Source organism: Dromiciops gliroides, chromosome 4 (assembly GCF_019393635.1).
Source record: "Dromiciops gliroides isolate mDroGli1 chromosome 4, mDroGli1.pri, whole genome shotgun sequence".
In the NCBI taxonomy this organism is placed as follows: Eukaryota; Metazoa; Chordata; class Mammalia; order Microbiotheria; family Microbiotheriidae; genus Dromiciops; species Dromiciops gliroides.
This window is the reverse complement of record NC_057864.1, coordinates 262432021-262454832: the sequence shown is the minus strand read 5'-3', so window position 1 is coordinate 262454832 and position 22812 is coordinate 262432021. Positions and strand designations below refer to the sequence as shown.

Genomic DNA, 22812 nt, shown 5'->3' with positions numbered 1-22812 from the left:
CAGACCTTGCTTCCTTCCTCTAGACATTTGGTCACTTGGAATTCCTTCTTTTGCCAATGGGATTTCATCCCACCCTTGAGGACCTAACTCCAATATCACCTCCTTCTTGAAGCCTTCTCTGATAACTCTGCCTATGCCAATTTTGCCTTGGGTAGTGGGAAGAATACTGAGTTTGAATTCAAAGTCTCTGGTTTCACATTCTTGTTCTGATATCAACTAGTTCTGTGGTCCTAGACTACAAGACACTTCCCAAAGGCAAAATGAACGTTTCCACCCCCACCCCAAAGAGCTCCTATTCTACTGCCGTGTTAAGAATTCAAATCTATGCTACTATCCATGACCGTTAACACATTGGGTTTTTTTAGATTAGCAAATGAAATAAACCTAAAGAAATTTTGATCCATGAGATAGAACAAAAGAATGAAATTTTAATCTGAGTTAATCCAATGAGTCTATGTAGTCGTTATCCTATTTCTAATGGTCACTAAAAGGCAATTTTCCAAAGATATAAATTCTGACATATATTTCCAATTGGGTTTTGAACCATGAATTAGGATAGAGATGTTAATAATGGATGGATCAGAAAACATTTATTAAATGCTTACTATGTACCAAACACCATGCCATGTCATAGGGATATGAATAGAAAAAAAGAAACAGTCCCTGTATCAAAAAGTTCAAAGTAATTAATACTAATACTCAAACACATAAAAGAAATTTCAGCTTTGGGGTAGGCCTTCCCAGAGTCCTAAGGGTTCAATGGCATGGCCTGATGGAAAGGCCTAGAACACCATATAATGCAGTGGCAAGGCAGATGGAAGTGTCAGGTGGTCCTCCATCTCACTGGAAGAATAGAATTGTTGACTCCTATATCATTCAAATGATGTGTCTGGGTCACAGAAACAACAAGATGGAGGACCAGAATCTAATCCTCATGACATCCCAAACATCTCCAAAACAGGAATTAGATGCAAGAGATAAAGAATTTTCAGTGGTCTAGGACAGTAATGCCAAACTCAAGTTAAAACAGAAGTCACTAAACCATCCATAAGGATCCCTATGGGTGCCCTATTGATTTTGAAAAACACACATATACTAATATTATCTATATTTTATTGTATTTTTATTTGTTTTGTTAAATATTTTCCAGTTACATTCCCCACTTTGCCCTTCTCCCTCAAGCAATAGGGATGCACAAGCCTATCTTGAGCTTCTAACAAAACTGAACTCTAACCTCCCCACCTCCTGGTGGCAAGAAAACTAAAAGGCTCAGACTGAAACAACATCATGGCATTCGCTCCATATTTCAACAAAGCTTAGCCAGAGAACTGAGGGACAGAAGGAACTGGGACAGGACATATATGTGTGGCTGTTTGTCCCTCCATCAAGCCTGAGGGAAAGAGCCTAGCATCCAGCTGAGGCCAGTTCTGTTCCTCCCAGAAGTCACTTGGGGCAGAGACCACCCAGGGTGGGAGGAGGCTGAATGAGCTTTGAGATCCAGTACCCAGGGAAACCACCCAAACAAAGCAAGAGATATGATGCAACGTTAAGGGGGGAAAGTGGCAGATTGAAATTGCTGAAGAATTCAGGAGAAAGCACTGCCCAAGTGGTGTGAGAAGTCAAGCAGTCCAAATGAGTTCTAAGTTTCTGGGAGTGAAAGCAAGGAAAGAGGGTATTCCCTGCATGATGTAGCAACCGTCTGCTCCCAGGCAGGGTTCTGAGTATCTGAGGCTAGGAAAGGGTGCAAAATGGAAGTGTAGGTGAGGAAAGAATATGGTAAATATAGTACCTCTTTCCATTAAGTATGTGTTCCCCCATTGCAAACAATTGGAAGGTAAGGACAATACCTATACCATTGTATTGATAGGGCACTTAGTGAGCCTTAGTTTTCTCTATCCTCTTCATCATTACCCCTACCTTTAGATGTAGTTAAGCATTTTCTCCAAGAGTCACTTTCTTATTCTTGGTACATTAGGAAAAGACACTGGGGTATATTGAACTTGAGTTCACATTGCCACTTACTACCTGTGCCACCTTAAGCAAATCACTTCCCCTTCCTGGGCTTCAGTTTCCTCTGTAAAATGGAAGAGTTGAACAAAATGGCCTCTGAGGTCCTTTCTTGCTCTACATCTGTGATCCTATGAATCCAGTAGTGTGATTTATCATCTCTGTGGTGGCACACAGAATTTAAAATCCTCCCCCTTACCACCCCTTGAAAGGTCAGAACCCTGCTGATTTTGCCTTCTGGTGATTAATTAAATTGATAAAACAGAGATAAAACTACCATTGTGCAATGACACAGTTGGCTGGAGATGAAGGTTATTAGAGGCAGAAGATTATTACTAAAATAATGTCTTTCCAAGGTAGGCTGGTTTTCAGCTGGACGCAGGCTGTTGGTGCAACCACACACTTTCCTAATGCTTTGGAGGGTACCATTAGAACTCTCATTGAAGTTCCTTCATGGATGCCTAGAAGAATAAATATTTCCACACCAGCCTTTTCCCAACCCTGGTTACCCCGGAAGAAAAGGGGGCAAGAATCCTGGGCCATCACTTTAAAGATATTTCCACCCTTAACCAATTCCCCCTGTGGAGTAGCGTGCAACAAGCACCAGATTTGGATACTGGAGAGCTGGGTTCAAATGCAGACTGAGGCTTATTACCTTGTGTGACCTTGGGCAAGTCACTTTCTTTTTTTTGGAAATTAGTTTCCCCATTACTCTTCAGTTGTATAAGGAGCAGTTGAAAGAAATGAGGGGTGTTAAAACTGAAGAAGAAAAGACTGAGGGAAGGGACATTTAGAAGAGGGATTAGATTTGTTCTATTAGACTGTGGAGGGCATAACCAGAAACAATGGGTGGAAATTGGGGGGAAATCAAATTTAGATCCTATTGTGGGGAAAACTAACAATCAGAATTACCCAAAAGAATAGTCCCTTAGGGAGAGTAGGTTTCCATCATCAGAGGTCTCCAGAGACTGGATGACAACTTTTCAGTTGTTGTTGATGCTGTTGTTGTTGTTCATCCTTCATCCTCAGAGAGGACCAAAGAAATCAAGAGGGTGAGGATTTGACTTTCACTGTGCCACCTAGCTGCCCCAATCAGTGAAGATTTTTAAGTCACTACCACATGACAAGCACTGTGCTACGTGCTGGGTACAATTGCAAAACTGTAATTCTTGGTTTGTTGTACTAAATGCCCTCTTAGGTTCTTTCTGGCTTTAAATCTTGCGTCTAAAAAATTACATTGAATCCAGAGGATAGAGATTAGATTTTTTCTCTTGGGGGAAGATTTCAGAGGGGAAAGAGTTGGATACCTTGTTCTTTGCATCTGTGTCAACAACAACAAAACCTCATATTATTCAACCAAAATAACATACCTTTAATAATGGTATCCTACATTTTAAAGGGGAAGGCTACTAGGAAAATTGTTTAGAGTAAGACAAAGAAAGGCATTTAAACTGGTGTCATTGTCCTTTAAGAGAGAAGAAGCAGGTGTGGTTTTTCTGTCCTTAGCTGTATTGGAAATTCCCCTTCTCTGTAAGTGCAAGGACATAGTGGCAAGAAGAACTTGCCACTGACAGTGACCAATTGGTTCCCACTGCTGGTTGGCAACATTGACGTCAGCTCCCACGGCTGAGAAATTAGCTGAAGCCTGGAGAGGAAATAGGCCAAAAAAGAAAAAAAATTCAATCCGGGAAGACCAAAGTTATTTCTCTTTTTACTTTGTAGCCTCTCAGCAGCTGTGATGCTTTGCTGCTTTTTGATAGTAGGAAAATTTCCAAAAATAGAACAGTGAAATGTCAAAGTTAATGGGATCACGGCAATAAAATATCCTTAGTACCAAGAAATCCGACTTCATTAGCTTGATGTGAACGTTGCTTTCGGCCCTGCAGCAGACAAACTGTGCTGCCGTCGCCTTTACTTCTCCCCATAGTATATATCCCCTCACACACAATCTCATTCAGCGAAGGAAAGCAAGACCATTGACTATATATAGACTCCCCCCACCCCCTCCATCTACAGCAGTTTTTTCTTTCTTTCTTTTTTTTTCTTCAGAATAATTTCCACTCTGATGACAGAGGTTTCACTCAGTGGAACCTAGTTTGTTTGCCCTGGCTAAAGCAAAGAGTTTAATTAAAGAATAATTAGACTTAAAGCTGGGAGAGAATTTAAGAGATAATCTTATCTAGTCTAAAACTCACATTTTTCAAAGGAGAAAACTGAGTCTCAGAAAGATGGTGTCTTGCTAGGATTTGAACTCAGTGATATTGACTCCAGATTCATACTTTCTCCTATACCATTCTTCCTTACCTAAAATCAAATCTGAATAGGACCCAGTCCACATTCACTCCTTCACTAATACTTGTTACTTAATTGCTGCATTACTCAGACTTACCTACCTATGATCAAAGAAAACTTTAAAAAAACCAACCCCATGGACCATTAAATATATAAAGCTACATTATGCCTAAAGGTTCTGAAGTCAGGTCCTAGTTGCTGTCATGGAGAAATTAAAGCCCTGACCATTTTTATATTAAGAAAAGTGCAGGGGGCAGCTAGGTGGCACAGTGGATAAAGCACCAGCCCTGGATTCAGGAGGCCCTGAATTCAAATCCAACCTCAGACACTTGACTAGCTGTGTGACCCTGGGCAAGTCACTTAACCCCAACTGCCTCACCCCCCCCCCTAAAAAAAAGGAAAGAAAGAAAAGTGCTTTACTGTATGTTGCAACCACCAGAAGCATCTCAGTAAAGACATCACATGCAGCAGAATGTCAAGAAATAAAAGACCCCAAATACCTATTAACATTCATAAATCCTTATCATCTGTTTCTTTTCTACTGCTCATAAGTGTGGTTATACATAACTGTCCTTTCAACAATGTATTGGCAACTTCAACCTTCTAGAAAGATGAATGAGCGAATAGTGAATTAGGGCTATTGCAATGAGCTTTTTCTTCCCTAGAACTCCAGCTAACCAAGCAAAACCTAAAAACACATCCTAAGGGTAAATTGCACCTTCTAATCACTTGCAAATAGTTTCCCTTTCCCAGCTCCCTCTCACTTAAAGCAGTCTCTTAAATTCCTGAAGGAAGAATAGTAGTGCTGGATTTCATTCATCTTAACCACTGATTAATTGGTAGCTGAGTAATCTACTGTTCTTTAATAATAAATGGGAATTAGAATCTAAAAGATTGGTGAAGGTCCATGGCATCTCACAACCCAGATTCCCCTTTCTACCACCAAATCGAGCCATGTGGCCACTGTGCCATTCCTCACATATGGTCACATATTCAGTGCTGGAAGGAATGTTAGAAGCCATCTATTCTGAACCCCGTATTTAAGAAAGGAGAAAAGTGGATAAAGTACCAGCCCTGGAGTCGGGAGGACCTGAGTTCAAATCCGACCTCAGAAACTTGACACTAGCTGTGTGACCCTGGGCAAGTGACTTAATCCTCATTACCCACCCCCAAACATACAAAAGTCCAACAGAAAGAAAGAAAGAAAGAAAGAAAGAAAGAAAGAAAGAAAGAAAGAAAGAAAGGAAGGAAGGAAGGAAGGAAGGAAGGAAGGAAGGAAGGAAGGAAGGAAGGAAGGAAGGAAGGAAGAAAGGAAGGAAGGAAGAAAGGAAGAAAGGAAGGAAGGAAGAAAGAAAGGAGAAAACTGAGTGGAGGCAGAGAGATTTATTAGAAGGCTACTGAGGTACTCCAGGTAGAGATGATGAGGTGGCCATGTGATTGGAGAGGAGGAGAGATGTTATGAAGGTAGAAATGGGGAGACTGGTAAACAGACTAGATATATGAGATGGGACAGCTAGGTGGCACAGTGGATAGGGTACTGGACCTAGAGTCAGGAAGACTCATCTTCCTGAGTTCAAATCTGGCCTTAGACTGTGTGACCCTGAACAAGTTACTTCATCCTGTTTGCCTCAGTTGCCTCATCTGTAAAATGAGCTGGAGAAGTAAGTGGCAAAACCAGTGTCTTTCAAATGAATACACAATAAGATATGTAGGGTGAGAGTGAAAAGTCAGGGATGGTTCAGAGGTTGTCAGTCTGGATGACCAGAAAAACAATGGTGCTCAGCTTCCACAACTAGTGGACCAAAATGGTCTGATTTTTTTTCAATTCCTTCCATTTATCTTGCTTTTCAGGGGAGAAGTATGAACTTCATGCAGGAACAGAGTCCACCCCAAGCGTTGTGGTGCATGTGTGCGACAGTGACATCGAGGAAGAAGAAGATCCAAAGAATTCCCCAAAGCCAAAAATCATTCAAACCCGGCGTCCTGGCCTGCCACCACCCCCAGTGTCTAACTGAGCTTCCCTCCACGCCTCAGACAATATGATCACTTCTTCTCTTTCACACGCTTTCCTTTCTTGTTGGCTTATTTTTATTAGGTCAGTTATGTTTAAAGGAATTGGTTGCCTTCAAATCCCTGGACATTTAGTTCACTGGGACCCCGCCCCCCACCTTCCTTATATTGAAGCCTCTCAACATAAGGGCTAGGAAAAGGGGATCTGTTTCCTGAATCCTGTCATTCACCACTAACCCCTCATGCATCTTTTAGGAGGGCCTAAAATAAATAGCATTTTGTTCTTAAGCCACTATTACATCTCAGAGCTATGTACTCAAAAGCCAACCTAAACCAGAGATGTCAATAATGAATGTCACCCTTTGGGGGGAGGGGGTGCTTTGGCTTTCTCAGTCCCCATGCCAAGGTGTATGCGTTTTCTTTCCTGGCCACAATAATAGGACCATATGTAAACTTGAATTTTGATTGCATGAGATTCCATTCATTGTCTCTCACCCAGTCTCTGCACCCAACATCCACATGATATGCATGGTCACCAGCACTTGTTTTCATCATTTGAGGTAATGGTAACCCATTTGTGGTAACCCATGAAATTCCCCATGTCTAGCAGAGGGGAACTTCGTTAGGTTTGTCTACCTAGACAGGTCTTATTTTGTTTTCTGATGTACTCACTGTTTGGAATAAAACATTTCCTTAACACTGTTAACATTTCTGGAGGGGAAAACCAAGTCTAGCACCCAAAGATGTTTCTTGATGTGTTTTGGATATTGCTTCCACATGCTAGCTACCACATCCCACCTAGGAGGCATGTCCAGGGTGACAGAGACTGACTTTAGCAGAAGCTGTTTGCTATTATGGCTTTCTGGTGTTGGAACTATTTGTTGTTGGGTTTTCCCCCCTTTCCTTTCTTTTTGTGTATATTTGTACAAATGTTTCAGCTGTGCTTTTGAAATCAGGAACTTTTTTTTTCAATTTGGTGATTGTGTTCAGCCATCACCTGCCTGGAGACATAACTCATGCATTGCTGTTAACGCATTCATAGAATATTACAGCTGTTACGGTAATATTACAGTATCTTCTGGATAATACTGAGTATTGAAGGGGCACAAAGATTACTTCAATGGCATATAAAGAAAAATGGAACATCTTTGTTCTTGAAATCCATTTTGGAAAAGTTAATGTTAGCTTCGTTTGAAGATGGTTTGAGGAATGGGAGAAACAGCAGCTGAGGAAACTAAAATGAGAAAGAGATTAATGGAAATTTATCCTACTCCTTCAATGCCCACACGCTGTACATACAAGACATTTGTTTTAGTTTGTGATTTTCTATTTCTCTATCCCAAAGTGCATTACAGAATACACACCTATAGAACCATTACCTTCTCTGCTGTATGTTCCCGGCCTAGGTCATCTACTAATGTCCATTAATGAGTTAATTTAGATGTGTGATGCCAGTTATGATGGAGTGGGAAAAATATATATTTTCATTGCCCGAGCCGCAGAACAAAACAATATAATACAGCCAAATGACTGAAGGGATTTCATGGTTTATGACTAGGGTGTATAGCTCAGTTTCATCAGAGACTGAAGTCACATAGAATGTTCATTCAGAAATTAGAAGTCCTTTTTACTGTGAACATAGCAATACAGTATACTGTACTGCAGAGGGGAAACTGGGGGGAGGGGGGGTTGGGAGCTTGTTAGAGTTTCTCCAGCTCTGACAAACTGGAGAAGGGGCTTATAAAATACTGAGGTTCCAAAAAGGGGAAAAAAGATGGCTCTTGTAAGGAAAGAAAACCAGAAATAGATAGTTGTATTTGAGTAAATGTTCTGGCTTTCACTTGCTGCAGAGGTTGCTTTCACTAGAGATTAAAGAGATTTAACAGTGAAGGAGTATTGCCCTCTAGTGGAACTTTTCTCCAACCCTTTCCATTAAAGTAATAATATTGACCCTGTCCAAATATTGTGATCCACTCAACGGTGAAGTCCCTCAATCTGATTTATAGGCTACTTGCCAACCAATCAACGAGTATTTTTTAAAGCACCTACTATGTGTCACCCACTGGGCTAGGTGCTGGGAAAACAATGACAAAGTGGAAGTCAGCCCTAACCTTAAAGAACTTGCTTTCCGTTCTTACTTATTAACCAAAATACAGGCTCAAAAGAAATTTGTATGAGGGAATATGGGGCTTCTGTTTTCCAGTTAGCTCCCCGGCCCTATCATATGTTTCAGACCAACTACAACAGAATGCAACACTTTCATAGAATCCAAGCTCAACATAGCAGATCTGATCTCACTAGGTAGTTAGAACAGATAACAAAGTCTTGCCCAGTCCCAGTGATAACTTGTCCCCCAAGATGAGTACATCTTTCCCTGGGCAAGATTTATATTGAAAAAAGAGAGGTTGCTTATATAGGTGAATAAGAAAATCAGAAAGAGTCAATGGTACCTCCTAGCACTGTGAAAGTCAGAACTGCCTCAGCATTTCCATGGACATGCATTATGCAAACCTCTTTAGCACTATTTTCAGTTTGAAGAGTGTAAAAAAAAAAAGTGAGAGGTTCCCACCGAGTGAATCATTTGTGCACGTGTATAACTCAGAGAGCTTAGACTTCAAATAAATCTGGTGAATGATTCTTTGTCCAAGTGGTTTACTTGCTTTGGGCATTTGGGAGGCAAATGTCGAGGCTAAACTGTCTCGTTTGGTGATTTTCCAAATGGGTTACTAATCAAGGAGGTGACATGATCTAGCAAATAAGACAAATCAGAAGACATAGATTCTAGTCCTCACACAAGCCCGGTGACCTCACTTCTCTGAGGCCCAGTTTTCTCAATGGTAAGATGAGGGGATCATCTAAAATCCCTTTCACTTCCAAATCCTGTTATCCTATGAGATGAGCCCTGAAATTCCCCCGAACTCCAAAAGTTCTATCACTCCAATTTTTCTCTGTGTAATAATGACTTTGTAAAACCAGTTGAATGTACTTGTAACTCAGTGGCCAAATATCAGTCATAAATTTGAGATGCAGGCATCCCCAGTGTGAAGTTGTGCTTTGAGTCATCTTATCTCTCTAGTCTTAATATATTGACACGTGTGTCTTTGGTGTTGAATAGGGTATTATCTGACATGGGAAATAGTGTGGGTTTTTTTTAAAGAAACTACTAAATATCACTTGACTTCCCATATATTTTTTAAAAGTACACCTTACCATTCATGTTGACTTCAATAGGAATGACTAGTGTGTTGAACAGCAGGGACCCAGATTCGTGCTTTGCATTATTTCTCCTGCAATACACACACACACACACACACACACACACACACACACAAACCAGTGTGTGTATACAGATATAGGTAGGTAGATAGATAGATAGATAGATAGATAGATAGATAGATAGATTTAAAGTTTAAAGAATCTTACATTGTTTTATGCCTGTAATATGAAGGTTTGATTAAAACCAAATCATATATACCTATAATATCAGTAATAATAATTATTATCTAAATATACCAGCTTAAACTCACTATCATTCTTCCTATTCTTAAAGCCATCATTATAATTTTAATAGAAATGAGTAAGGTTTTCAAATCAGAGTGAGATGTATATAAAAATATATTAATCCCTTGATGTTCATTCCTCCACACCTCGTGGAGATTTTGTCCAATGAAACAAAATGTCATTTGGACTTGATAACTGTAAAATTTCTGATGTGCACAAGGAAGAATAGAGACTGATGTCTTTGAGCTTTAATTTAGAGGTCAAAATGACCCAGTAGATGAAAGCAGTGAAGAGAAATGTTTGGCCTTCTTTCAGATAAGACATGCTTAGGACTTGAGAAGAAGAAAGTTGAATCTATGTATGTTAAGAGACTAACTCTCACCCAGAAGTCAAAGAAATGCAAAGAACACATGTAAAACAATCAACATCCTTGTAATGCCAATATATACTTCTGGCATAATAAAATGAACAGTAGTGGGTCTAAAAATTGTCCAAAAAAACCTGAATGACGTTAAAACACTAGGCTCATCACCCCCAAGACAGATACAAAATCATTACCTTCCTGTCCAAAGGAGGAATGTGACAATTGACTCATGGTCTTAGAGTGCACAATAAACAGGTTAAAAATGTACAGGACTGCTTTTGGAACAAGTGCACCTTCACAAAGCAACAGTAAAATCTGACAACGTATATACACTACTAATTTGTTGAATGCAACCAAAAGTTGCATTTATTTTTGTTTCCCCAGAAATTAATGAATTAATATAATAGACTTCTGATTACAGGATTAATAATAGGCTCCTGATGGAGTCAAGAAATTATGGTGATCCAAGAATAGAATCAAAGGGTCTCAATGGGCAACATCCACATGAACTCAACCCCAGTTTTGTCAATGGAGAGAGAGATACAGAAATTACTTAAGTTCATATGAGCCACTAAATAGTTATTAAGCACTAATTCCCTTCATACTTATGAACTGTGTGGGATACAAATAATATTAAAGACATCCCTCCCCTGCAATGTTGTAAAAGAGACTTAAAGCTGGAATATAGGACCTTAGAGCTCATCTAAGCCAAACTTTGCAGTTTACTAAAGAGAGAAACTGAGGTACAGAGAGTGATCTGTCCAAGGCCACACAGGCTGTAAAGAGTAGTAGTATTACATGGGAAAAATAATGCAGGGGGAGCTAGGTGGCACAATGGATAAAGCACCAGCCCTGGATTTAGGAGAACCTGAGTTCAAATCTGGCCTCAGACACTTGACACTTACTAGCTGTATGACCCTGGGCAAGTCACTTAACCCTCATTGCCCAGTCCAAAATAGATAGATAGATAGATAGATAGATACATAGATACATACATACATACATACATACATACATACATACATACATAAAATAATGCAGTCACACATAAAACAAATGTAGAAAAAGACAGAATAGCATCTGGTCAGGTATATATTGGGGACACCAAATGTCTATAGAACTTCAGAGATAAGAAACAAATGTGTGATAGAGAGGTATTAAGACTTCATGAAGGAGGTGGGATATTAGGTTGGCCTCAAATGTTATTCGAAGAAGCAAAGAAAAACAAAGAAAGCATGGAGTGGGATGGATATTACATAAGCAAAAGCATACTGAGGGATATATGAACATGATATTAATACATATCCAAGTCAGGACTAGAACTCATGTCCTCTCAATTGAGTCTTTACTCAACTAATCTAATTGCCACTTGATTATCTATACAAATATAAACATAAGGTCATAGATTTAGAACTGAAAAGGACCACAGAGACCATCTAGTCCAACTCTTTCATTTTTACAGATGAGGAAAATGAGGCCCGGAGAGATGAATTGCCTTTGGCCAAGATTGCATAGGGAGTCACAGGCTAAAATTTTAATCCAGCACCTCTAATAACAAATTCCATGCTCTTTCCACTGTACCATGACATTTACTTATTTGACCCTTCTTAAGAACTGGTGGAGACTCACACACAATGCTCTGCTTTGTTTTTTTGGTTTTTTTTTGTTGTTTTGGTGAGGCAATTGGGGTTAAGTGACTTGCCCGGGGTCACACAGCTAGTAAGTGTCAAGTGTCTGAGACCGGATTTGAACTCAGGTCCTCCTGAATCCAGGGCGTGTGCTCTATCCACTGTGCCACCTAGCTGCCCCAACAACGCTCCGCTTTGAATTGCTTTCTCTATTGCCTCAATACTGGTGACTGGCAAATCTTTAGCCCCTTGCCTGACAGTTTGCCCAAGCTCCAGTCTCCTATTACCCCACTTCCTGCTGAACAGCTTGACCCAGATGTTTCACCAATACTTCAAATTTAGTATCTTTGCCATGCAAGTTTTTTTTCTTATGAGTTGTCTAACTCTGGGAAAGGAATTGCCATTCTCCCAGTTCCACAGGCTCAGAAACCTCAGACATCTTTCTTTCCTCTATCAGGCTTCCTTTGTCTTCCATCTCCATCTTCCTGCAAAACTTAATGCACTATATAAATGTGAATTATGCCTTAGAGAGATCCCCTGTCAAGAGCTCATTATCTCTTTCACTGGCTGTTAACAATAGCATCTTAAGCTATCTGCCAACTGGGAGGAATATCATGAGCAAAACCATACCTCACCGCCCCCCCCCAGGGGACAAAATTAGAGATATGACTAAAGAACCATGGGTAGTCCAATTTGGCTAGAATATAAAGTACACAGATGAGAGTAATGGGAGATAAGGATTGTGAAGGAAATTATTCATAAACCCTCAAAGCACCATATATCCTGAGTTATTTTGACTTAGTATCTCCCTCTCCAATAGATCTCACCATAGCTGCCAGATTAATCTTTATGAAGCATTATTCTGATCAAGCCTATCTCCTCTCATGAATCTTCAATGGCTCCCCATTACTACTAACTGAAATCTTAACTTTCCAAGCCACCACAGTGTTCAAAGCTCTTCATAAAAGGAGCCAGCATTTCTTTGTTCAGCCTTAGCTCCCACTTTTCCTATCTCTTATAGACACTATGCTGAGCACTTTACAATGATTATCTTATTTGATCCTCACAACAATCATGTGAGGTGCTATTATTACACCCATTTTACAGATGAGGGGGTTAAGTGACTTGCCCAAGGTCACATACCTAGTATGTTGTAAAGCTAAGAGTTGAACCCAGATCCTCTGACCCTAGAAACTCTATCATACCATATTTCTATCATGTTTGTATCATTCTGCTGGCTCAGTAGAGTACCCAATCCATAATAAGTGAATGTCCAATGTAGCATTGATTTAGGTGCTGTGCCATGATTCTTCCAGCAAAGGAATCACAACCAGAACAAAGCTAGGTATTCCCTCTAATTAGAGACTTGTTTATGCTTTCATGATAGAATTTACTCTCCTGTGTAGATGAGGTGCTACTATGAAGTAATGGCACATACTATAGACTAAGCACTGTTCTAGGTGGTAGGGTTGCAAAGAAAAAAAAATGAAAGTCCCTGTCCAACTCCCCTGCCCAAAAGTCCATGTGCTTACTCTCTAGCGGGGGCAAGGGGTGGGAAATAATATTATAATATATAATATATATTATCTAATAATTAAATATATCATAATATATAATAATTGAATACAAAATGAGTATAAGGTAGTTTGGGAAGGGAAGGCACTAGCTTCTGGGAAGCCTGGGAAATGCCTTCCTTGGAAAGCACATGCTGTATTTTAAAGGAAATTAAGGATCCCCAAAGGCAGAGATGAGGAGGGAGGGCATTCTAGGCATGCCAGACAGTCTGCAAGCAGACCAAACTAAAATGAGAGGGGAGTGACTACATGAAGGCTAGAAAGGTAGGAAGGGATCAGGTTATAAAAGACTTTAAATGCCAGATGAAGGAACTTTATATTTGTTCCTGGAGGTAATAAGGTGCCTCTGTAGTTGATTCATTCCATATAGGACTCATAGAAATGGACGGCATTACGTTTTGTGTCATTGGACAGGGCTGGGTTCAGGAGACCTGGCTTCTGGTCCTGGCTCTGAGTTGAGTGACACTAGGAAAGTCATCTGCCTCTTGGCCTCGATTTTTCATCTGTAAAATGAAGGGGTTGGACTTTATCTCTCAGGGTCCTTCCAGCTTTAATCCAAATGTTCTATGACTACATCACAGACTGTATCATATAATCATAATGTCCTATGAGTATATTGGGGCATTAGGAGAGAGAGACCCCATACCTCAGATTCCATTGATGTAGGAGACTCTCAGTAAGGAAATTCCCTCTACCAATGCTGAACAGCAACTACTTTGCAACTTTCAGTCTTAGAAAATTGTAACAGTGAAAGGTTAAGTGAAAGAGAGAAGAAAGGAAAGAAGAAGGGAAGGAAGGAAGGAAAGAAGGATTTATTAAGAGCTTATTATGTGCCAGGCACTTTGTGAAATTCTGGAATACAATTAACAAACAAAAAGACTGTCTTTGCCCATAAGAAACATATATTTTTTATGTCTTAGAGCATTAATGAGGGAAGATAACACACAAAATGGTGCTGAAAAGCCAGAGGGTTGGAGATGTTATTTAGGTACCTGAAACAATGCATCATTTGAAATTCAAAGGAAATCAGAAGGAGAATGAAGGTCAGACTAGGCTAGTACCCTGCTCAAATGGAGGGTCTAGAAGGAATTCACTAATAGGAGAAAGAGCCAAGTGGAGGGATATTTCCATGATGAGTGGGTCATAGTGGATGGTAGGCTCATCTTGGATGAGGAGGCCCTAGAAGCTGAGGGAAGCTCCAGGGTGAGCTGACAGTGATGGGGTAGAGTGCAGAGAAATAGAGGAATATACGCTCTAGGTTGGCACACATCAATCAAAGAGGATTCCTTGCTTATCAATCAATCATAATATTATTATTATTATTACTATATTACTACTACTACTATTATACCCAACATTTATATTGTGCCTTAAGGTTTGGGAAAGTATTTACATACTTTAGCCCATTTGGTCTTCACAACAACCCAATTAAAATGGAGAAATTTAGGGGTAAGAAGAAGTTCAATGATTGCACAGAACCATATGGTTTAGTAAGTATCTGAAACAGGATCCAGACCCAATGTCTTCATGATGCTAAGCCTAGTGCTCCGTCCACCAGATCTCACCAAGTCTCAGAAGTCATGCTGTTTAGGTTTCAGGGCTTGATAAACGCACAGAATTCTAATAATTTGGTGGTAATTTCAGCAATACAATCCAAATGATTTTTCCCAGAAGCAAAAAAAAAATAAAAATAAAGCTTGGCCTAGCTTTGGAAAAGTGATTTATTTTCCCCCTGAGTTATTTTGGAAGGCTTTGAGGCAGGAAGGGTGAGGAGCAAAGCAGGTGATGGGGAATGATAAGTCTTTGCTTCAGGAAAATATATTCATTTTGCTCCTGGTTCAGAGTGTCCCTGCCAGCAGCGGAAATGTCTAGCATCATTGAGCATTTGGCAGACCTGCTGCCTGTATTGATGCTGTTTGAATGGCATAAATTTCAAGCGGAAAAGTTTTCTGTCACACTCATTCATCTATTCCTCCCATAGGCAGTCTGTGTAAATGGGTCTGGGTTTGATTCAGGGCCTTTTATGTCTCCAGAAGGAAGCCATGTCCAGGATTGGCTTTGTTTGCTTATATCATTGGGGATGGGGGTGGGGGTCAGGGTAGAGAAGAGTCTGAAATGCCTGAGCAACCTCGGCCTCAAGGATACCACACATGACATCTGTTTTGGTCTTTCACCTTACTTTCTATCTCCCCCTTATACTCTCACATGGGCTCATTTTCAGAGTAACCTAGGCTAAATAGGAACATTTTGCTTGGAGGCGGGGGAGATGGTTGTGGTAGGGGGAGAGACCTCTCAGTGGTGTAGTCAAAACAAAACAAAACAAAACAAAACACTACAGGGAGCCCAGGAGAGATGGCTTCTGCTCACAACTCTGCCACTAACTAGTTGTCTGACCTTCCAGAGGCCACTTTCCTCATTTTGGGCCTCTGTTTTCTTACTGATAAGTGAGGGCCTGACTAGATTATAAAATCATGCTCTTTTGAGGTGATGACCAGGATATCACCTTGCCAATTCTGAGGTGGGAATATGGGGCAGCAGGGTAAGCCATTGACATCTCTCAAGTAGTGATGAGTGATCCCTTAAGAGTGAGGTACTCAGACAGTGGCAATAGTCCTGAGTGCCATCCCCAGACTGGTCTAGGTGCCAGCTTTGGCAGGTATGACATAGGTTATCAATCCTTGAATTATATCAGGTTCATAATAGCTAACATGTTAAAGATTACAAAGCACTTGACATATTTTAGCCTACTTCATCTTCAAAAGGGGATCACTGATGAACATAGTATAATTTGGATTCCTCTTCCAGAAGGCTTCAGGATTTTAAGGCAAGGAGACAGAGACAGAGAGACAGAAACAGAGAAAAACATAAAGATACAGACACAGAGAGAAACAAAGAAAGAGAGATAGAGGAAGACAGAAATGCAGTGGGGAGAGAGGAGAGAGAGACATATACACACGGAGACAGAAAGACAGAGAGACAGAGACAGAGAATAAATATAACTATTCTGGAGCCAGCTCATATAGGTGGAAGAGACCCACTTATTAAATTTTTTAGTGTAAGCATTTACAGCTTGAAAATCAGAAAACACTACAAATCAGGTTTTGATTTATTATTGGTTTGCTTATTTGTTTTGATTTACTAGACTCAAGAAAGATTTAGAAAATGGAAATAATGCTAAAAAAAGTTTTTTGGACAAAGGATATTTTGAGGATATATGTGTTCAACTGCCTCATCTCTGCCCAGGGTCTCAATAGTGGTTCCAGTTCCAAGAAGTAAAAGAATATTCATCTTGGTCCCAGGTAACCAGCCTTGCTCAGAAACGAAGGTTTATTCTACCATAGCCTACATCAGTAAAAAGCAGCAATGTTTCATATGCAGAGGGATGGAGGGAACTCTAGTCTTTGATAAATGCACCAATCTAAGGCAAGCAGATCCCAGTCACTTTTAAATACATCAACCATGAATAGGCGAAATAAGGTAAAACACAGGGAATTGGTTGAATTTGTTTCATGTAAGGGGTGACACACTTAACATACTCAGCAATAGTTCTAGCTGTTTCTGTCTGTGTGTCACACTTCCTCCCTCAAGGGGAAGAGGCCCAGTCTAACCAGTGACATTTTTCCTCAATCTACAGATGAGGAAACTGTAGCTTGGAGAGGTCAATAAAGAATTGAACCCAAGTTTTTTGCTTACAAACCCAGGGTTCTTTTCCTCTAAATTATAGATACCTCAGATCTGAGAGTGAAAATGTGGCCTTGTCATTCTTTATGTAGTCAGCACAGTTTTAACTGTTCTTATACAAAGCCTCTTCAAATCCACTTTTCAAGCTTCTTGCTTTGAAGATAAAGTCCAAAGACATAACCAGCATCACATTAGTAAATGTCAGAGCAGGGTTTCAAACTCTGATCTCTTCTGACACTTTATACTGTATACATTGGTTTTAAACTCAAATAAAAATAGTGGCCACCAAATCATACATAGGGGCAGCTAGGTGGTACAATGGATAGAGCACCAGGTTTTGAATCAGGAAGACCTGAATTCAAGTCTGGTCTCAGACACTAGCTGTGAGATCCTGAGTAAGTCACTTAATCCTCTTTGCCTCAGTTTCTTCATCTGAAAAATGAACTGGGGGGAGAAAATGGCAAACTACTCCAGGATCTGTGCCAAGAAAACTCCAAATGGGGTCATGAAGAGTCCAACATAAGTGAAAAAAAGGCTGAAACCATACATAAAGATCCCTGTGGACCCCATACTGACTTAGTTTAAAATGTTAAATTATCTATGTTTTATTGTATTTTTATTAATTTTGTTAAATATTTCCCAATCGCATTTCAAAGTGAGCTGCAAATTTGATAATTATGGACTATATCATGCTATTGTCCTTTGTCTAAAATTGTCCAAATCACAGAATGAGATGCTTTATAAGGTAGGAAGTACTCCCATTAGTGTAAGTGTTGGAGAAGAGGGTAGATGAACCTATGTCAGGAGTGTACTATCCTCAGAATTTTTTAAACGAATTTCACAAGATAGTGGAGGTATTTCTACATAAAGTTGTCATGAAACAAGATTCCAAGTTTTAGTAAACTGCAGCCTCAAAATTCATCAGTAGTGTGCCATGACAGCTAAAAAAACCAAAGTGGTTTTAGCTTTTAAAATCCAGAATAGAGGAGGCATTAGACTCTACTTAAAGACCTCTAGTAAAGAGCCTCTCATTACCACACAAAGCAAACTCTAGCACCTTGGATAGCTCATAGTCCTAAAGACATATCAGTGAATTTCAGAGGCTGAATGAAAGGGGAAAAAATAAAACATTTTCAATCATTTGATCCCTTTCAATTCACCTGGCCCAACAGAGACCCTCCTCTTTTAGGGTGATATTTATATCCCTATTAACCTCAGAATCCATGATCAGCCACTTCAATGAAACTCATTTTTTAATTCCCAACCCAATCATACATTTTCTCCCCTTTTCTTTTCCTAAGCTACAGATCACTGCTAGAGAAAGTAACTGAAGTCAGAACATCTTGTAGTTCTTGACCTGTATGTTTTACTAGTATCTCAGTGCTAGACTATGAGTTTCCTAACTGGTTTTCCTGTCTATAATCTTTTCAGGACATTACAATTCTATTTATCCAATACCTTATTCTATCCCCGCTCCTCCCCAATTGCAAGTTCTTGACTTTCTTCTGTAATAAATAGATAAGTGGTAAGTGTGATGGTGTTAAAGATTGGTTACCACAGAGATGTATATTTGCCATATTTCCACTTTCTTGTTGGCTGATCACACACCCCTTGGAGTCAAGCCAAAGCCCCCATGGTATTATTCCTCAATCTCTACTTTGGAAATCAATGAATTAATTAACAAGCATTACAGAACCCAGGTCTCCAGAATGAAGGACCTATTCTCATTCTGCTATACCATGTTGTCTCAATAGGCTAACCCTCTTTGAAAACAATCTCCTTATCTTCTCAACCCCCATTCCCACTTTGTCACTTCTAATTTTCCCTTTGAAAGGAAAAAAACAACAATTTTCTATCATTTGATCCCTTTCAGCTGTTTCAATAGAGAACCTCCTTTTTAGGGTTATGTTTATTATGAGACTTTGGAATGTATGATCCACTTCAGCGAAGCACTTTATTTCTGAATTCCCAACCAAATCATATATTTTCTCCCCTTAGTTTCCTAAACTGCAGATGACTGCTAGAAAAAATAGCCTACGTCTGTTGACCTAGCCCACTACAAATTCAGGCTACCTAATTTTACCTGATAGCCATCATTGCTACTCAATCATCCTCTTATTCTTATCTTGTTTGCTCTATAGCAACTGTATTTCTCACAATAGTCATTCTACATATTCTAGAACTTTTCAATTTTACAATTCCAGTTCTATACCCTCTCAATAGATAACTATCTCCTACTAAATTTTGAGATGGAAGTGATAAGGCTTGGGCTTTTTCATATTCCTTCCTGTGAGGAACAGGTACAGACCACCTGCTCAAAATAAGTTCTTTCAGAGGCACCTTTTGTTTAAGAACAAGCCTTTATTGCATTCTCATGAGAATGGGCACTCACAGAAAGAAAAGCAGTTAGTGAGTGCAAATGCTGAAAGCAAGCACCCTGTATATATCCTATACCCTGACACAATCAGTCCCTTCCTTGAGTCACCATAGGTTGCTAGGCACAGGTTCACAATCTTCCCAGAAGAGTTCTAGCTAAATCCTCCTTGATAGGTTGGTTACTTCTTCCATACATGATCAAAAATGGGGTGTAGATTTTAGGCAGGGGAGGGGAAATTAATATTAATAAGTCAACATCTATTAATCAAGTGCAGTAGAGACTAGAGTTAACCTTTTATGTACTTTCTCTAAGATATCAGTGAGAGCCAGCTCAAACTTATTTTTATCTCTAACCCTGAAAAACTTATTTTTCTCTTTCCTGGTTTGTTGTAATTCACTAGATAATATTGTCTGTTGTTCTCTATATGGGTATGTTTTCATTGAGATCTCCTTATGTTTCAAGTTATTCTGAGAAGATTTCACCATGTTTCAAACCATCACTATTTCTCACAGATTCTCCTCATCTTTTTATCTTTATCCCCTTTCTTCTTGTCCCTCCTTTCAATAGTCATCTCTTCCATCTCTGACCTTGATGTCATACCCTTCTTCATCATAGGGTCTTATTCTTTTGAGTATCTATCCCTTCCCTTTCCTTAATGGTCTGTCTTTCTATCCCCAGTGGTTTCTTTCCTTCTTCCCTCAAGTACCTGATCTTCCCCTATTAAAAATATTTCCATTAACTTTATCACCCACCTCCTCAGCTACTGTCTGATTCCTTTCCTCCCTTTCACTACAAAATTTCTACCCTCACTGCCTCTTCTTCCTCACCACTTGCTTGTACCTCAGCTCCTTGGAAACTGACTTTTAAAAAAATTATTTTAAGATGAGTAAGGAAAAGCTATTATTCAAATTAACAAAACAAAAGCATAACAAAAGCATAAAAATCAACAAAATTTTAAAATACATCATGATCATACATAAAACAACAAACTTCAAATTAAGTAGAATTTGTGTTTTGTCTTGTAGTTCAAATGACCTACTGGACATTTCCACCTGTATGTTTTACTAGTATATCATTCCCAGACTATTAGTTTCTTATCTGGTTTTCCTGCCTATAATCTCTTCTATCTATTACACTTCTATCTGTCTACTACCCTATTCCATCCTTTCTGTTTTGCAAGCTCTTAACTTTCTCTCTTTTGTAATGGGTGAATGCTAAGTGTGGTTGTGTTGAAGAAAATGCTCATCGTTGGTTATCACAGAGGTGTATAATGACCATATTTCCACCATCTGATTGGCTGATCACATACCCTTTGGCGTCAAGCCACAGCCCCCATATTGTCATTCATCAGCATCTACTTTGAGATCAGTGAATTCATCGTCAAGCATTGTTCAAAGCCACTCTGCCATCTTTAAGAAGAGGAAAATTGAAATATCATTGAGTAGCCTTATGGTTATATCACAAGTCTGGGTGATGTGTTAACTGCTTAATATCTATCAACCATGAAGTATTATTATGAATGTCTCCTCTGTGCATATGTTAGTTACATAGGTGGAACCCTTTGGCATAGGCAGTCTTGCCAGTGGTGTGCAAATAATGTTGCTTTATGGGTACCAAATAATCCATCTGTCAAATGAAGAAACTGAGCTGTATGGCAACTCAAGTCCCTTTGAGTTCTAACATTCTATGGATTCTATGATATGGTCACAATAACAAGAATGGAACCTTGGAAGGAAACTGATAGAAACACTTTTCATCTCTACTCCACCTGTCTTATACCATCTTTGATGTCCTGATTTCATTCAGGTTCCTGTGCATATTTCCTGCTCCTGACCTGCCCATGAAGGTTTCACTTGAATCATCATAGGTGAGCCTTGAGAGACTGACCCAAGCATTCCACCAACATCCTGGGAGATTGACTATATATGGGGTTTCTATAGCTTATTCCAGTCTCCAAAAGGTTTATGATGACTCCAATCACTCCTATCACTAGAATAGGGTTGAATTTACAAGGCATGACATCTATAGGTGGGTTATTTCCTCCTGGACATGAGCACTATAATTCAAGTAGGTAAAATTGAGAAGGAGTGTGACATAGTGTATAAAGCATTGTACTTGGTGTCAGGAAGAGTTTGGTTCATATGTTGCCCCTGACACTAGCTATATGACCCTGTACAAGTCACTAAACTTCTCTATTTATCAGTTTCCTCACCTATAAAATGGTAGTGGTGGTGATGGTAGTAGTAGTAGTAGTAGAATATATTTCACAAAATTATTGAAAGGGTCAAATAAGTTAATATATGCAAAGTACTTTGTGAACTTTGAAGCTCTTTACACGGGAGTTCCAGGTTTTTAAGACTTAGAGAATTATGTGTAAAGGTTTCCTAGACATAGTTATTACTTCTTTTTCTAGAACCTTTGAAGAGATTCTGTTTTCTCTCCTGAACTCCTTCACTTCTGAAGCTCTTTCAAAAGCCTAGAAAGATGGTGACAGAGCACCATTTTAGTCTTAGCTTTGCATTAGGTTTCCACCTCTAAGATTTCCTTCCTTAGTTTAAACTAAGTTTTTTTATATTCTTTTCTTTTGCCACACCCTTTCCCCCATACTCCTTGAAAGGGGCTAGAAACAATTATATAAGACAAAGAGTAAGGCCATATAGTAAAATAATAGAGACAAGTAGGGAGGGAGGGAGGGAGGGAAGGAGAGAGAGAGAGAGAGAGAGAGAGAGAGAGAGAGAGAGAGAGAGAGAGAGAAATGAAATAACCACTTGCCAGTAATGTTATAGAGAAATTACTTATATCATGCAGTAGACTAGTATGAAAAGAACACATAGAAAATTATTAAAATTATAAATAAAAGGAGGGACCAGCACCAGAGTAAGTTAAAAAGATGTGGGAGTGTGGTGAGAATGAAAAGGGCTATTACTGCTGAAAACAAACTTTTCTATTCACACTCTTATTTTTGAGGTGACCCAGAGCCCTCGGTGTCACTCACCTTCTGGCCTACCTCTATAAGTTAGCACTCAGAGGTTTGCAGGTTATGTCCCGAGGAAGGTGACTATCCTCACAGGTTCCAAGGTACCTTATGGGTCTGTACTCCAAAAATGATGGCTCAGTGGGGCTCCACAAGTGAGTTTCCTTTTAATAGTAAGATTATATAAATATAATTATCTTAAAGGAATGGAATTTGTTAATATACCAAGGTTAAGAACAGCAAGTACAGAACTTCCACCCTATAGATCGAGGATGATTCTCCTACAAATACATATAGTATATATGTGAGAAGTAGGCAGAAACTTCAATGGTAGAGAGGCACATATGTTGGAAATACATATGAACAGGGGGAGTTATGCCTCTGTTCTTGCTAGGCCCCAATTT

At 39.5% G+C, this 22812-nt stretch overlaps 1 protein-coding gene across 4 annotated transcripts in view; it reads left to right on the top strand.

The window, feature by feature from the left end:
- RCAN2 (regulator of calcineurin 2) overlaps positions 1–8951 on the top strand; it is a 373669-nt gene extending 364718 nt beyond the window's left edge. For all 4 annotated transcript variants that reach the window (XM_044001791.1, XM_044001790.1, XM_044001793.1 and 1 more), the window contains one exon: positions 6151–8951. In XM_044001791.1, coding sequence (XP_043857726.1) covers positions 6151–6314 — 164 coding nt within the window. In that variant the 3' untranslated portion in view covers positions 6315–8951. The remainder of the gene's footprint in view (positions 1–6150) is intronic.
- The last annotated feature ends 13861 nt before the right edge of the window (positions 8952–22812 follow it).